Below are 16,448 nucleotides of genomic sequence, written 5' to 3' on the forward strand. Positions count from 1 at the left end.
GAATGTCTCTAGCTCCCATTGGGTTCAGTAGCATTTGCAAATGTACAGTGCTTTTCAAAGTGGTCTTCTAGACAAAACCGTACATAACCCTGGGCAACTGATCTCCCTTACAGCTGCATTGCTGTGTGGTTACTCTGACTTCAAGTGCTTGCTCTTAAACCCGCTCTGCCATAACTAAATAGTCAGGCTCTTCTAAGCACACAATAGTATTAGCCTATGAATTATCTCTGTATCTCTGCAGTCAGATTTGCCATTCAGGAATTTTTCTTTCCAAGCATTCCACAGATGGCTGTCAATCCCTAGCTTTGCCAACTCATAGCAACAGTCCAAAAAGACCCTTCCCTCTGATCAGTTATGTTTTGTTCAGAAAATGCAGAAACCTTTGAAGTTAATGATCTACAAATTGTAAGCAGCAAAGCTGATTAATCTACAGTGCACTTAGTTGAGTACAGTGAGAAAGAAGAACAGGAATTTTTTCTTTTTTCCACTATTGCTGCTAAGGAGATCTCTGGTTATAACAGGAACTCCCTAACTGTTACAGAAACATAAAACCAGCACTCAGATAAAATGCATAATACAAAACAACCTACCGGGGTGCACACTGTGGCATTTGGTCCATCACTTTCAGATTCTTGGCAGAGATTTCAACCCTTGGTCCCTAAGGAAACAGAGAATTTATGGCACTGACAGTATCGATAAAGCATCTGATCCTTAGGGGAAAATATTATAATGGGAGTATGGTTTCTATTTAAGAATCCATTAACTACTTTGAGAAGATTTGGAATCCATTGGGTGGATACATTAGTCATCTGTGTTTACTTAAAAGATGGAATTAGTCCCAAAGCACTTTACAAGCACTGCTTTCTAGCACGAGGGAATTTCTACTCTTTAACACTGTGACTGAGATGTGGTTTTCTTTATATACAGAAATTGTCTTAAATATACTGGATAGTCTCTACTTTGTAACCATCAAGGCACACACTTTAAATAATGTACACTGAGGCATTTATTTTAATTGCGGTAATGGCTGTACAAGCAAATGTTAATTTGTTCCTGTCAAATATGTTTGTAGCTGTTCAGACATTAATAGAAGTTTGCCTATATGGGTTTGTAATGCCTAAAATACAGTGCCACATTGAAATAAACTAGTGTTCGTACAACAATGTTACTGGAATAACAACAGTGGCATGTAGCAGACACACATCCAAATACTTACTTGCTTTCGCATGATGTCTGTAGCTTGCATGATACACTTGGGCAAAAGTCCATGACTTCGAGCCAGTATGGCTGCTTGCTCCAGGGACACACTCAGTGTGCTTCTGAGCATGGGAACGAGAGATATCAAATCAGAACTCATATTTTAATATGTATAAATAGGTATGTACAGGACGCTTACCTGTTAAGTATGACTTCTGTTAGCTAGTGTTCTTATATTTACTTTTTTCGTTTTTATTACTTACAAAACTATACAATGACCTCAGTCCTGCATTTCCAGTCTTGTTACACCTAGATACTGCAATAGTTTGAGACTCCAGCATCATCGCTACAAGGCTACGTTTCACTGCTCTCCTGCATTGATTCATGGAAAGTTATTCACAAATGAATCTTTTCTTTACTCACTGGTTCTGAGACACTGGAAGAACAGTGGTGTGTTTAGAATCAATGCTTGCACACACCAAGATTCTAAAGCTATTTTTGAGCCATTTCCTACGTTTTCAGTGGACTGCAATTTAGATGCAATGAGATCACTCAGTTGCATTGGTTGATGCACTGAAACATAAAAAAGTTCGCGTGTTAATACTAACTATTAACATAAGTATTAAAAGTCACAACCTACCCTAAAATAAAGATGGCAGTACATTTATGTCCTTATTATATTTCCTTACGATCTACCTTTCTATTTCTTTGAACCACATATATTGCTCATATCTCTAGAAAGGACAAGAGTTCTCCCCACACCGGTAACACATAGGTTTCCTAAATCTCACCTCTGCATCCCAGTGCCGCACATCGTAATCTGACAGGCTCCAAGTCGGTAACAGAGCTCAGAGGATATAGGTAGCAGGCCAGCTCCTGATGTGTTACTGCTAGAATATCCTGCCTGGCTTGGTTTTGTATTAATGAAAGACTTCATCAGCCTGCAAAGCTCATCCATTGCATTAATGGGGCGAATAAGCTAAACAAAGCAATAAAAGAAAGCATCAGTGGCATACTTACACTTCCAGTTATAAAGACATTTACAATTGTTTATCCTATGTCTAAGCCCAATAATCTACACAAGAGTAACTGCCACACAGTAACAACTAATTAGAATATATATGAACTTTGGAAGTGGAAAAATACAAACTATTACTTAGGCTTGGGGCAATTTTTTGCAATTATCACAAATCAGATAGATTGTTTACAATGTATATTACAATTGCAAAGATAGTCTCTGATTTTGTCTTCCCTGCAGTAGTATTTAATGCCTTACATGCACATATTCACTTATGTCACCTGCCCCCATTAGACACTGCCTTTACATGAGATGCTGGGAAGTACTATTTTCTTGTTGTTTTCTTCTGTTTCTGTGAACAAAGCATAACTTGCAAACTGAACGTTTGTTCATTTTCGTGCATCTGTGGGAGAGGAAAATTCATTAATTCTGTCTAACATCAGACACCGTATTTAGCAGGGGCAGTCAGGGTGATTCGGAGTCTTCTTAGTGCCTAAGTTAAGGGGTTTGGGTCTACCCCAATTCTGCACATTTTCTTCTAAACAAAAGAATGGTAGCCAAGCTTCAGAGAAATTCAGATCACTTCTTTACGGTAGGGACCAGTTTTAAAACGATGTTTGGGTTTGTACAGGTCTGCCATGTGGGTACTGCGTGACTGGGATTTTAGAGATGAAGACGTAATATGAGAGACTTTATTGTAGAAGTAATGACAGTAACAATACCTGGTCAATCTTCACTGCAGTAGTATTGGAATCAGTGGGCAAGTTTGATCTCTCTAGGTAAAATGTCCTGCAAAAAGGCCAGCAAGGACTACTTTAGTTGGTGTGTCTCATTTCAAGCACATATGCCTATACTATCTCGTATAAAACATCTGAGAAGGCTATTGCTAAAAATCTTGTACTTCAAGATCTGCTTTCTTACTGAACCATTTTGACTGCAGTAATTTACAGAGTCTGTACCCTTTTTTACAGATTTACAGAGTCTGTGCCCTTTTTTATGTAATTTTAGCTCTGCACAAAATTCTGAAGTCAAATTAGATGGGAATTTCATCCTGTACAGTGCACTACTTCAGAACGAGCTTAACTGTGGGAAGAAAATTAACAAGTTTCCCACACAATAAGGATCTCTTCTGTCTGAACATGAGGAAGAACTTCTTCCCTCTGAGGGAGACGGAGCACTGGAACAGGCTGCCCAGGGAGGCTGTGGAGTCTCCCTCTCTGGAGATATTCAAGACCCGCCTGGACAAGGTCCTGTGCAGCCTGCTGTAGGTGACCCTGCTTCAGCAGGGGGGTTGGATTGGGTGACCCACAGAGGTCCCTTCCAACCCCGAACATTCTGTGATTCTGTCATCTCAAAAAGTCATTATTTGTACCAGAAACCACCAGGAACAGAATCTCTTTTTCATTAAATTTTGAAGTCCTTAGCAAGGAGCACTCTTTTCAATGTCTTTCAAGGCAAAGGAGAAGCATGAAATACCTGAGTTTACGGTAGTATTGCTGCACCTTTTCACGTGAAATACCATTGATTTGCTGTGGAAATTCTTCTAGAGATGAGCCAGCTGGTTGTGATTGCCCCTCCACACTCTCCAGAGCTGAAGAAGAAAACATTTTACTAAACCTGTGTTATTTGTTTTCTTTTTATTCATTTATTTATTTATCTCTGTATCATCTCACTGCCCAGCAAATGACTGTTGCATCATGTCAAGGCTGATTCTGTTACTGCATAAATTTAATGCATCTCCCAGTATGGGAATATGGTGATTGTATCATAAAGGTGAGCTTCGCAGAAAGCAGTTCTGTCTAACAGCAACTACTCGCCACTAACATCCCCTTGAAGGAAATTTCCCATCTTATATTTTGGTGTGAATATTTGCTTATCAAGTCAGTTTCCAGCCCAGCTGACTCTGTCATGGTGTATGCTTTTAAAAACACTTCTCTCTAGCCTGGGAACATCTCCTGATACCACACTAGATCAGATTGTCCATCTAGTCCAATATAATGCCTCTATGGCCTTTACAGGAAGGCATTAAAAAGGCCCAAACAGGCATATCTTCTTCTCATGACTGTCTTATTCTAAAATCTAGCAACCCCCACGGTCCTCCTAGAATAGAAACATCTGCTTCTTAAATATGTCTGTAGTTCTCAGTTGCATTATGTAAGAACCTTATGGTCATTCTTTATTTTGCATCTTTCAAGATCATCAGTTAGCTTGTTTTTCTCAAGAAAGCTTTTTATAGACACCTTTTGTAAAAAGCACCGCGTGCAGTTTCAGACTTCCCCCATTCTGAAACCGAGAAGGCAGTTTGGAGAAGTAGTAGCTGTCAAGATAAAAGATAACCTTCAAGGCCTGACGACTTCCTTCGATGTGGTAGAAGACATGAGTATCTGGAGAAATAAAGATAAAACACTTGCTGCTTTACCACAGCAGAAGAAACATGAAACCATTGCTATCTGAGTTTGTTAGGTTATCTAATGACATTTCACATCTCCACCACTAGATGAACAAGGGATAGCCTGTATTGAGAGAATGCACGCACTGAAATGTTACACTTAAAAAGATACACACTTAGCATGACCTAGCATGATGTTTGATGCCAATGCAATAAACACCGTTAATAATTAAAATCCCATCTTGTTTCGTGGCATCTCATAGTCAGTAAACATGGAGGGAGATCTGGTAGGGTGGGACACAGGACACAGAACAGCTGGGGAGGGACAGTCCTTCTACCTTTGGTCGTGTGGTGAATTACAAATGTCTGTCAGGAACTGCTCATCATCTGTCACATCTCCCTGTGTGTGAAATCACACAGGTAAGGTACACTGGCACAGACCATAGTTACAAATCACAGAACATGCCACCAGCATCCCACGATGTCAATCCTGCTCTTCAACCTGTGTGTTTGCAGTGGAAGCTGAGGGAATGTGCTTTAGCGAAGCTGCTCAGTACTCTCCAGGTCTGACACAGTCTGTTAAATTTATAATCATGGAGGATATTAACCCATAAAACAAACAAGAAAAAAAGAGCTTCAATGAAACAGAGCATGCTCACTTGCTACAAGACTTTCATCCAGCTGCTTGAAATAGAAGGCAACTTTGTCCAGTTCAGTCAGAGTGACCTGGATATCTTCCAGCATGGTACGCTCCTCCTTCTGCAGAGGAAAGAACCAGATATAAATAGGTTATAATCTGCCAGCAAGAATCAATGGCAGGAGGGTATAGCTGTTATGGGCATGCTTTGATTCAGACCTAGAGCACAATGTGGAGCTTTCCACTAACTCCATCCCAGCCAGGTAGTTACTAATGGCTCTTTAACTTGTGATACAATGTGAAGAAACAGTAGTTACATCCGCATATAGTTTGGATTATATTTTAAAAAGCCCACACTTCATCTACAATGTTTACAAAGTCCAAAAAAGGTCATTTCTCTACAGTGCCAACTTGTCTTTTTTATGCTCCTTTTTTCTTTATGTCTTTACAGTTGCAGTAGCTTATCCACTGTAGCTGTGGCCTATCTGTTCCTTAGGTGCAGATGAACTATGCAAGATGAGCTCCCCTCCTCCTTAGACATGGTGCCTCAAATACCAGCACCACAGAACTGATAGAGAGACTGCAGTCTACCTATTCTGTGAAAGTGGCCAGTGTATGAACAAAAGCTTAGATTTTCATGTTGTCTGAACTCTTGAAATACTCAGAACTTTGTTGCCTATTTGTTGAAATGTGTGTTTTCACCAGAAGATGGCAGACCACACACGTGTCCCCAACAACTGAGCAGTGAAACCTCCCGAAACGCAGCAGCATTACTCCGAATCCGAAGGCAGACAGATTCCTACAGTGTTGTAGTGTGACAGAGGGTCCACTATTTGTGAAGAGATGAAAATGGTGGGACATGGAATGCTGGCACATGGTTGTCAGCAGCAGTAATCTCCAGAGGCTGCTGCAGTGAGAGTCTAAACACGCTGCTAGGGTGAGGGGCTCTGGCTGTGCGGGGAGTGGCAGAGAAGCGTACAGACAAGTGTGAGCAGACGCAAGCGTGCCACAACTCTTCGTCTTACCACAGCGGGGGAGAGAAGAGACTGGTAGTTTAGTAAAACACCGGTGGCTGCTATCTGTTCCAGCCATTTTCTGCTGGCGTCTCTGCTGCTCTCTTCGTATTCCCCATTGTTGTTGTATCGATAGTTGAGAGCAGACAGTAACTGCTCTGAAAAGGTGCAAATAGCAGCCACAAGAGACTGACAGAAGATGGAATCACGCCTCAGCTGTAGCTCAGTATCTGCCAGAGAAGGGGAGAGAAGCATAAAGAAGTCATGAGTATATTTGTCTTTAATCTCACTGCCAAAGAAGCAATTTGCATGTGTGTGTGTGCACGACATTTGGCTTCTGCTGTAGCTTTGCGCAGACTTAACAGATAACCTCTTCTTGCTGCTTGACCTGCGCGTACAGATAAAGACAGGATAGCTGGAGCACATGCATGTTTGAAAATTTTCTAGTGCACTTGACTCTTGATTACTACCTCTGCCATCTGCACACTCATTCTTCTGACTGGGAAGAGCTATAACTCCTTAGTGCCAAATCTGGACTGATTCCCTTCTTTTTGTGCTTACAGCAGCAAGAGAAGTCTTGAAAGAACTTCTCCGCCACTACTTCTCTCCTGGGCTATTAGAGATTCATCTTCCCCCATCCATCTGTATTTTGTGGGCTTCCCATATGCTTAATGCATTAACTGGGCCTGCCCATACGGTACCAATTGGTTTATGTTTCCTGGGAGAATTTCCCCTGTGTTAACTTTGCTTCCAGTCCGCCTGCCAGGCAGCCACATGCTGGTCAGATCAACCTCGTCACACTTAAGGGGATTGCAGGCCAAAGAGGCACATGAATACGCGAAGAGCTGCTTCCCAGGCACCCTGGGCTCCTCCAGCAGGCGCTGCAGTACAGCAGTCTCTCATTGTCAAGGCAGTGCTCCCCAGAGAAAGAAGCTGAAGACATCACCCGGAGGCTTTGAAGGTCTGGATTATTTTTATAAAGCACTGAACACAACAGACCGACTAATATACTCCAGGCCCTAGGCCATACTCTCAACTTTCGCGCAACCACTCCTTCCAGTAGCACACCTCTGTACTGATGGAAGTAAGGCAGAGAGCACAGGAGTGCCATCAAGGCAAGGGAAACCCTGGTGCCATAAAGCAGCCATAGCCAGTTCAGTGCCACCTACTCCTCCGTTCTTTCCAGAGGATATTCATGGAAATGCTGCAGGAGATGGGACCCAGGCAGAGACTTAGGGAGTAATTATATCCGCTGTCAGTAAAAATAGCCTTTATGGACACTAGACTGATGCCACAGGCTGGTTTGGACAGACTCATGGACCAGCCCTGGCAGGAGCTGAGAGGTGACTTAGAGCCATACACACCTCTCACCTTTCTTCTACGAAGACTTGCGAATCAAGTCTGGCACAGTGAAATAATCTCAGCCTATTCCAGTTATTTATTATCTCATTTTCAAACAAAGTAAACCAAGTAGGTGCTTCAATTACAAAAAGACTGCACATTCACTCCTGGGAAAGGCCTGTCAATGTTTTGTGCAGGGCAGCAGATTAATGATGTCCAGAGTGCATTTAGGTGCTGCCTGCACATTTAGGTTCTTAGTCTGCTCCTGGCTATAACTTCAGTATACACAATCCCAACTCCTAACAGGCCTGCTCTGTTTGGAAAGATGACAGAGTCCGTGGTCTCACAGAAAGTTGTGCAATAGGTCTCATTTTTGCTGCATGTTCTCACCACAGCAGGAAACAGTAAAGGCCATCTGGGAAGGAGGATTGTACAAAGGAAAAAATGAAGATAGTAAAAAGAAAAACAGTGCTTGTGAAACATCAGTGTCCGGCAAGGTAACGCAAGCAGCCTACAATGAATTGAAATAATGTAAATGGGATAACAGACGTCAGATGCATAGAAAGGTTGCCCCAGATGCAGAGCGTAAGAGATGTTAGTATAAAATACCAGGGAAAAACCTAAATGCTAAGGAAAACCATAACATTCTGATGTATGCACATGCATGCCCATAAAACTGTAAGCATTAGGGACTTCTGTATATATGATGTTGTTTTGCAACAAACCAAAACCTCTTACCTGTGCATTTTAACAAGGCCAAAAGCAGCTGATTCTTCCCATCTAAAACAGTGAAGAACAGGAATGCTCTAGTCAGCATGATACCAAGGCAGGTTTGATTGCATTGGGTTACAGTCTCCTCACCCCACACCCCTGGCCCCTGCGTGGCCATTTCTATTTACTCTAGCAGTCCTTACTCGCACAGACTTGTTAATGACTGAAAAAGAAACCACGTGTAAATCAAAGAATTTTACAGGCAAAATGCTTTGTTAACAACCATGAATTATTTGAAACCAATTGCACATGTAGATGAATCCCTGAGGAGGTGTTTTGACTGTAAATATCAGATTCATCTCCTGTTCCAGTTCAACCAGACTGCAATGGTTTAGGATGTTGTAGTATCTGATTAGCATTCATTTTATTTTGGAATATACCACGCATCTCTCTCTTCATTTTCTAAAAGGGTTTAAAAAAGCACAGGGAAGTAGATCAGTCTGACATCATTCTGTCTGAATGGGCTGAGGAAATAAAGTACGGTAGAGACAGCTTTGGCATTGCTGCACGGGTGAGATTTTACCACACGGCACCGGGACTCTGCAAACAATAACCTATTTTACCTGTTCTTCTGTAGAGCCCAATGCAGCCTTATTACAAATTGAGATAAAATGATAACATGAACTGCTAGACTTGATTAGACCACGATCTTTTCTCCCTGAATGTGGTAGCAAATTTTTCCTTATTTACAGACCTTCCACATGTTTTTGTATGATTTCAACAAGGTTCTTGATCCGCAATGGAAGGTTCCATGGATCTTCTTGAATGCTGGCTTGAATATTATTCCGGCACCTAACTGTGGTTTCTTCCTTCTGTTTAAATTCTAGAAAAAATGGATTTGTTACCATTAAGGAAATGCTACATAGCTGAGAGTGGCTTATGACTTCTGATGTGTATATAGATGAAAGCAGAGATACAGTATCAATGGCAACAACTGTGAATGAAAAAGGTTCTTAAATGGATCTAATAAGGAAGGAAAAAAAGACTATTCCTACAATCTCCTGATCAGCAGTCTGCTACCATTGTTTTCAGGATTGTGGACTAAAAGTCATGTACATGGGTGACGCACACGGTGAAGGGAGCTGTGCACTACTCACAAAGCACAGAATTCCCTTCCGCTTTCTCTGTCTTTAATAATGTGCAGGCAGCTACCCCGGGTAGATCTAGAGTCTCTGGCTGTGCAGAATTAGATCAACTTTTTGGCTGCAACTGTCACATCCCATAATACTGATGAGAAGTTACAAAATATTCTGCTTTCTTTCACCTGATGGAAGCTAATTGTTTAATTATGGAGTAGATTTATTCTCCATGACCTAACTATGTAGCTAAGCCAAATATTTGCATTGTTGGTGATAAAATGCATAAGCAGATAGAGAAACACAGAAAAACTGCGCCGAATAACAGCTTACGAACAGAAATGGGATGGCACTCAAATTCACATCCATCACTGAAAGGTGGCTATGGTAACTACTGATCAGACACCGGTTCAGATTCCAGCTGAATGTAAGCAGGGCTTGTCTGGCCCTTAGTGCGATGAATGTGGGATCATCAGTTCACTTAACTAACAGACTCTCTCAGTGTAGTTAATCTAATTTTAATAAATGAGACTCTGTCTTAGCAAAATAAAATAAAGAAGTGAACACAGGGTGTCTATTATTTCTTCATTCAAACAGCACAAGGAAAGATTATCAGATATTCTAAATAAACGTGAATGTAGAGATGAGTTCATGTAACAGGACTTCACAGGAGTTATTTCTGGAGTAAGGGAAAAAAAAAAGGCAGAAAAAGCTCTAGAGTTTTGCCACTGTAACACGAAATAGAGCTTGTCAAAGGCTGGAGCGTGACTACAGCACCTGAAGTATAGTAGCAATAGTAGGAAACATTTCAGATTTCAAGTGGGAAAGGAAATGCAGCAAATGTTCAGAAAATAAAGTCCTGTGTATTTCAGTGAGAGAAGAAACCACATCCTGGGCCCCAAAACCATTAAGACCAAAGTCTCATCATGCTCCCTGAGGAAAAAGAAAACACGGTATCATTTGTTTGCTCTCTATGGGAATCCGTTTTCAAAATAAGTGTCATGTGAGGATGAATTTAGTCTGGCAATTATCCGTCTGAAGAAAAACAGAATAAATCATTAAGCAAACGCAGGCAGAACCTTTTGGTGCCTCAGATCTAGTGGTCAGCCCCTCATCAGCTTATCAGAGTGTTCATTTACCTTGCATCTGACCTATCTCTACCTTGTACCTTTTGAGATGCATATCTGTGTTCACATCAAAGGATAGATTTGGAGACTTGTGAAAGGGCTGTAAGGGTTCAGTGGCATGTAACAGAAAAACGTTCTGTGTGTTTCAGAAGAAATTCCTGTGAAAATGACCTTTTAAGGATACAAAATTCCGATGGTCAGACACATACCTGCCATTAACGTATGACTGGGTAGACTGCATAGTTAAGTAACTCTGTGTGGCCATATAGCATATGTGCATTCATGTTAAGCTCTTAAGTCCTAGCAAATCACATTATTAAAAACAATCAGCCTTTTTCTTTACCTTGCAAACTGTGGTCCATTGGAAAGTGCTTGGTTTCTTCAAAGGCCTTAGTTATTACTGGTCCTTTTAGAAGTGCATTGATTGCATCAACCTACAATTGGAATGTTTTCAATCAGTGTTAGTAAAACTTGCCGAAGAAAATCTGAACGGAACTCTTGTGGGAAGATGCAAAAGCCATTACACTGTTTGTATTTTGAAATGATTTCTCGTTGACAAATAGCATTGAGACTTTCTAACCATGAACTGGCCTTAAGAGCCTTACGTCGAATACAGTGTTTTGCACAATGATGATCCACATGCTGATGAGATAAAAGATAATACAAAAGAATTCTCTGGTGCTATACCTCTATAAAGACATCTGTTGGCCAAACTGTGAGGACTCTCCTGAGATCTGTAAACGTGATCCATTTAGACCAAACAAGGTGTTAGAATTCTGTCCATCTTTTCCTCTTTTTCATGAAAGCTGTTTTTCCCCTCAGTCTAGTGCCTGAGATAAGGCAGGTCAACCTTGCTTAAATCACACAAGGCACCTGGAACGTTGGCAAAACTGATTCCTCAAACTGTCCTACAATATACTTGCTTACACTGTACTCCAAAATCTTGATAGTTTGCCTTCCCTCAAAATATGATTTCTTTAAACAGTTTCATGCTTCCACAGTTTCTTGTATTGACATGGATAAAGAGAAATCCATTGTGTGTAACAGTAATGCTTTACATACCTGGTTAAACAGATGCTCCAGACAGCCGTGAAGTTTGTCTTGTTTGTCTAAAGGAATCCTCATATCATTGGGAAGCTCATCTCCTAATGAAGGAAAGATGAAAAGCTTTTTACTGTCTTACCAATGTAATCTGTGATGAGGCCACAGATGACATAAGCACATCTTCACACTGGAGTGGGTGAAAAAATGATTGCTGCTCTGTCTCTAATTCATAGATCAAAATATGCATGATTTTTCATACAATGCAAATTTGCAATAACTAAAGAAGCTTATCCCTGCTGAATACCTTTTCCATATTCCAAACCTACTGGGGTTAATTAGAAAAAGAACAAATCTCTATTTTTATGCTTTTGTGATTAGTTTTGAAGAAAGAATACTTGCAACTTAAACATGCAGGTGCTTATAATCAGCAAAGACTTATCAGCTCTACTAAGGAGTCTGGTATGAGAAATATGCACGTAACCTATGCGTGTACTCACCTGATCCCATCTCATCACTGCCCAAGTAAGAGCTATTACTCCGTACACTGGTGTATGACAGCACTGAGTCCCGGTTACTGTTACATTCACTAGGAAGAAGAGCAAAGAAAGTGACTGGAAAAAAGCTGTCCTTACACTCAGCCTCTGATATACATAATTCTGGTTTTATTAACACTGCAATCCCCAAGACTAATTCTGTTACGCATATACAAAAGAAAAACTAATTACATGCAGAACAACCATTAAGCAAGGCCTCTGGGGCTGTGTCCGAAGAGGATGTCTTTTTCCATTTATAGTGACCACTCCATGCTTTATATATCGCCTGGATCCTATAAATAAGGAAGATGGACTTCCCACCATGGACCTCATCTGGGTTGCATCATTAAACATGCACTATGAGCACTGAGTAAGGGGGAAACAATTAAAATCTCTGAGACCGAATCTCCACAAAACTCAGCATTTGTTACCAGTTCTCAGGATAGTAACAGCATCCAACTCCAGCATACGCTGAAGCTGCAGTAGCACAGATAATAGAGATGAGAGAGGAAATGTAAGGAATCTGTATCACCGGACAATCAGGCACTGCAGATCCTAAAATTATCTCAGGAAGCAGAGGAGTCACTACTCTGTTGGCTTCACACCAATGTTAGCTCACACACACATGAAAAATTGTAGTATGAAGCGCCTCTGTTTAAATTTCACTTTACACTAACCATTACTTAATAAAAGTAACCAAAAAGGCTATGGATCTCAGTCTGTCCTGTTCCAATTAAGTGACATGGTGTTTTTAATGGTACAAGCCCAAAACAAAGCCTACAGAATTCTCCATATTATCTCTTCCTCTGTTTTTATTTTAGACTGAGATGGGAAAAAAATACAAGAGCAACTGAAAGAACCCTAACCGGGGTTCTTGCCTGTTACTTGTTAATCCTGTTACCAAAGAAATCTGTTTTTTCTGAAGAAGATTAATACCTATGGCAACTACTCTGCAGAACGAACCCTTATGAAATTTGACTTACACCTACAAATGGTCCTGGAGAAAGAAGCATGGCTAAAGCAAACAAGATTTTTTTTTTTTGTCTGTAATTTGCTTATTTTTGTAGCTCCTCAGTAGTTTTTGAGACCAAACCCATCAAAATACATTTTATTCCCCCTTGAGTAACTATTATCTATAATATATGCTTAATTCTCTGCCTCTGACTAATAAAGATAAGACAGAATAATCTTTCTAATCTTACATTTCTGTGTAAAATTTTGGCATAAGTGAGAGACCCACAGAGACTGGTTTTGATGTCACTCTGTTACCCTGAATACATTAACCTCAATTATAGAAGCTAACAGGGTTTATTATTCAATTATAGAAACTGAACAGGGTTCATAAATGGGATTCCTACTAACACAGAAAGAAATACAGCACACTTCAATAGAAAAGCTTCAGAGCACACACGCAGATTTAAACCTAGCACAATAAATAGATGCCACAGATCTCAACATTATGAGCACTAGTTTCCTTTACTGACTTCATATTTGCTGTCCTTGGAGACATTCAATATTCAAATGGAAAAGACCCTGAGCAACCAATCTTGTTGGACCTGTTCTGAGCGAGAGACGGGACCGCGGTCCAATGTAAACTGTTCCGATTCTGTCATTTCTGCAGTCCTGCACGAATGTAACATATTACTGCTTGTACTAGTACTAAACCAAGAGCAAGTAAAGAATCAGGCCTGTAGCGTGGCGTGGAGGTTTCAAAGATGCATCATTCATTCAGGTTACTCTGATCCTCCCAACTCACTGTAAAGTGTCTTCACTCTTTTGTAAAGGCTAAGTCCTATGGACTTACTATAACCACAAAAATAGCCTATTAAGGATGTAAAATTGCAATGGTCAGACACAACTGCAACTTGTTCTGTATCTTCTGAAGCTGAGTTTCTAAATACTTCCTCCCAGGAAAGACAGATTTGGAGTGTGTGAGCTTTCCTTTGGTAGCAAATATTCCTGGAGAAGCAGCAGTCAATCATATTTTCATATGGATTCATATTAAGGGTGGACAAGGGAAAACCAATGGACGTCATCTATCTGGATTTTTGTAAAGCCTTTGACACGGTCCCCCACAACATCCTTCTCTCTAAATTGGAGAGCCATGGATTTGATGGGTGGACCGTTCAGTGGATAAGGAATTGGTTGGATGGTCGCAGCCAAAGGGTAGTGGTCAACGGCTCAATGTCCAGACGGAGACCAGTGACCAGTGGAGTCCCTCAGGGGTCCGTACTGGGACTGCTGCTGTTCAATATATTTATCAATGACATGGACAGCGACATCGAGTGTACCCTCAGCAAGTTTGCAGATGACACCAAGCTGAGTGGTACGGTCGAGACACCAGAAGGACGGGATGCCATCCAGAGGGACCTGGACAAGCTGGAGAGGTGGGCCTGTGTGAACCTCATGAGGTTCAACAAGGCCAAGTGCAAGGTCCTACACCTGGGTCGGGGTAATCCCCGCTATCAATACAGGCTGGGGGATGAAAGGATCGAGAGCAGCTCTGCCGAGAGGGACTTGGGGGTGCTGATAGATGAAAGGCTGGACATGAGCCGGCAATGTGTGCTGGCAGCCCAGAGGGCCAACCGTGTCCTGGGCTGCATCAAGAGAAGCGTGGCCAGCAGGTCGAGAGAGGTGATTCTGCCCCTCTACTCTGCTCTGGTGAGACCTCACCTGGAGTACTGCGTTCAGCTCTGGAGCCCTCAGCACAAGAAGGACATGGAACTGTTGGAGCGAGTCCAAAGGAGGGCTACAAAAATGATCCGAGGGCTGGAGCACCTCTCCTGTGAGGACAGGCTGAGAGAGTTGGGCTTGTTCAGCCTGGAGAAGAGAAGGCTGCGGGGAGACCTGATTGCAGCCTTTCAGTACTTAAAGGGAGCCTATAGGAAAGATGGGGACAATCTTTTTAGTAGAGACAGCAGTGACAGGACGAGGAGTAATGGTTTTAAACTAAAACAGGGTAGGTTTAGGCTGGATATAAGGAAGAAATTCTTTACAATGAGGGTTGTGAAACACTGGAATGGGTTGCCCAGAGAGGTGGTGGAGGCCCCATCCCTGGAAACATTCAAGACCAGGCTGGACAGGGCTCTGAGCAACCTGATCTAGTTAGTGGTGTCCCTGGTCGCTGCGGGGGGGTTGGACTAGATGACCTCTAGGGGTCCCTTCCAACCCAAAACTCTCTATGATTCTATGATTCGATATCCCAAAACCAAGATTTTGAGACACCCGAATAAACATTTACAGTTGTGGTTTCAAAGGCCCATTAAAAATAAAAATATCAATGTGCTTTTCTGTTTGTCAGTGTCTTAGACTTTTGGGAAAACCGTGTGGAGAACTGAATGGGAACATCCCCTTACAATAGCAGCTATTGTAAGACCAAACAGTCTGCAAACTCCTGAGCTTCTGTAGTTGCCAGCTATACGACATAGAAAGGGAAAGTCACACTAGACCTATTTATTTCATTTCAGTCAATTTTCTAGAAGCATTATTTTTTTGGCATTGTTATGAGGGAAGATTTTTTGCTGTGTATGTCTGCATGGTAATAAATGTAATGAAATAACTATAGCTAGTGAATACTTTACATTAAGTGAATACAGAATAATTGACTGACTGGAAAATAAGCTGCTTGTTGAATCCAGACCTGGCTTGGAACTTCGAAACATTGTATGAGTAAGGTAAAAGCAGCACAATCTCCAGACTAACCTGTAGGAGTCTCTGAAACTCATTGTGTCATGTCCAGAGTCTTCCTGGTCCTCCTCAGAAACTTTGAAACAGACCTTCTTGATTCCACCGTGCTCAGCTTTGTCAGGATCACTCTCTTCTGTTCCCAGGGAAGGTGGAGATGTCTCCTCCGTAGATGGTGGCTCACAGGCACCACCTTCTGTAGGTTCTGTTATGGTGGACAGAAGTCTGCAAAAGGAAAACATAGAGCTCTCAGGGACTGGTGGGTAGTCTCACAAATGAGGTATAAAGACTACGGCTGGATTTCAGCTATGTGAAATCAATGCAGCCTTGCCAGCATTTTACACAGACTACAGCTACGTAAAATGGCAAGCTCTGAAAGGGGTTCATTGAAATCCACGGATCTCAGTTCACAAAAGGTCCTGTTTCCATAGGTACCCTGCCTCCATAAGGTACAGCTTAATCACTGTGACCATGGTGGCCTGAAAGGGCTGTTTTTAACTCACCAGAGTCCTCACTTTCTTCATCCAAGGTGCTGGGTTTCTCCTCTGAGGCAGTGCCTCAGCTCGCTGGCTCTACCCAGCAGCTACCGCCCTTTCTTAAATATGTTTGAGCCAAGTT

The 16,448-nt window shown here is 41.7% G+C and overlaps 1 protein-coding gene across 2 annotated transcripts in view; it reads right to left on the minus strand.

The window, feature by feature from the left end:
• Window positions 1-16,448, minus strand: part of PREX1 (phosphatidylinositol-3,4,5-trisphosphate dependent Rac exchange factor 1) — a 175,751-nt gene that overhangs the window by 7,984 nt on the left and 151,319 nt on the right. For both annotated transcript variants that reach the window (XM_075438502.1, XM_075438501.1), the window contains exons 26-39: window positions 15,849-16,055; window positions 12,111-12,199; window positions 11,632-11,714; window positions 10,913-11,003; window positions 9,061-9,189; window positions 8,334-8,375; window positions 6,267-6,484; window positions 5,264-5,363; window positions 4,456-4,599; window positions 3,692-3,806; window positions 2,938-3,004; window positions 1,989-2,176; window positions 1,217-1,319; window positions 591-658 (exon numbers count right to left, since the gene is read on the minus strand). In XM_075438502.1, coding sequence (XP_075294617.1) covers window positions 591-658; window positions 1,217-1,319; window positions 1,989-2,176; window positions 2,938-3,004; window positions 3,692-3,806; window positions 4,456-4,599; window positions 5,264-5,363; window positions 6,267-6,484; window positions 8,334-8,375; window positions 9,061-9,189; window positions 10,913-11,003; window positions 11,632-11,714; window positions 12,111-12,199; window positions 15,849-16,055 — 1,644 coding nt within the window. The remainder of the gene's footprint in view (window positions 1-590; window positions 659-1,216; window positions 1,320-1,988; window positions 2,177-2,937; window positions 3,005-3,691; window positions 3,807-4,455; window positions 4,600-5,263; window positions 5,364-6,266; window positions 6,485-8,333; window positions 8,376-9,060; window positions 9,190-10,912; window positions 11,004-11,631; window positions 11,715-12,110; window positions 12,200-15,848; window positions 16,056-16,448) is intronic.

The sequence above is a fragment of the Opisthocomus hoazin genome, chromosome 18, assembly GCF_030867145.1.
Source record: "Opisthocomus hoazin isolate bOpiHoa1 chromosome 18, bOpiHoa1.hap1, whole genome shotgun sequence".
In the NCBI taxonomy this organism is placed as follows: domain Eukaryota; kingdom Metazoa; phylum Chordata; class Aves; order Opisthocomiformes; family Opisthocomidae; genus Opisthocomus; species Opisthocomus hoazin.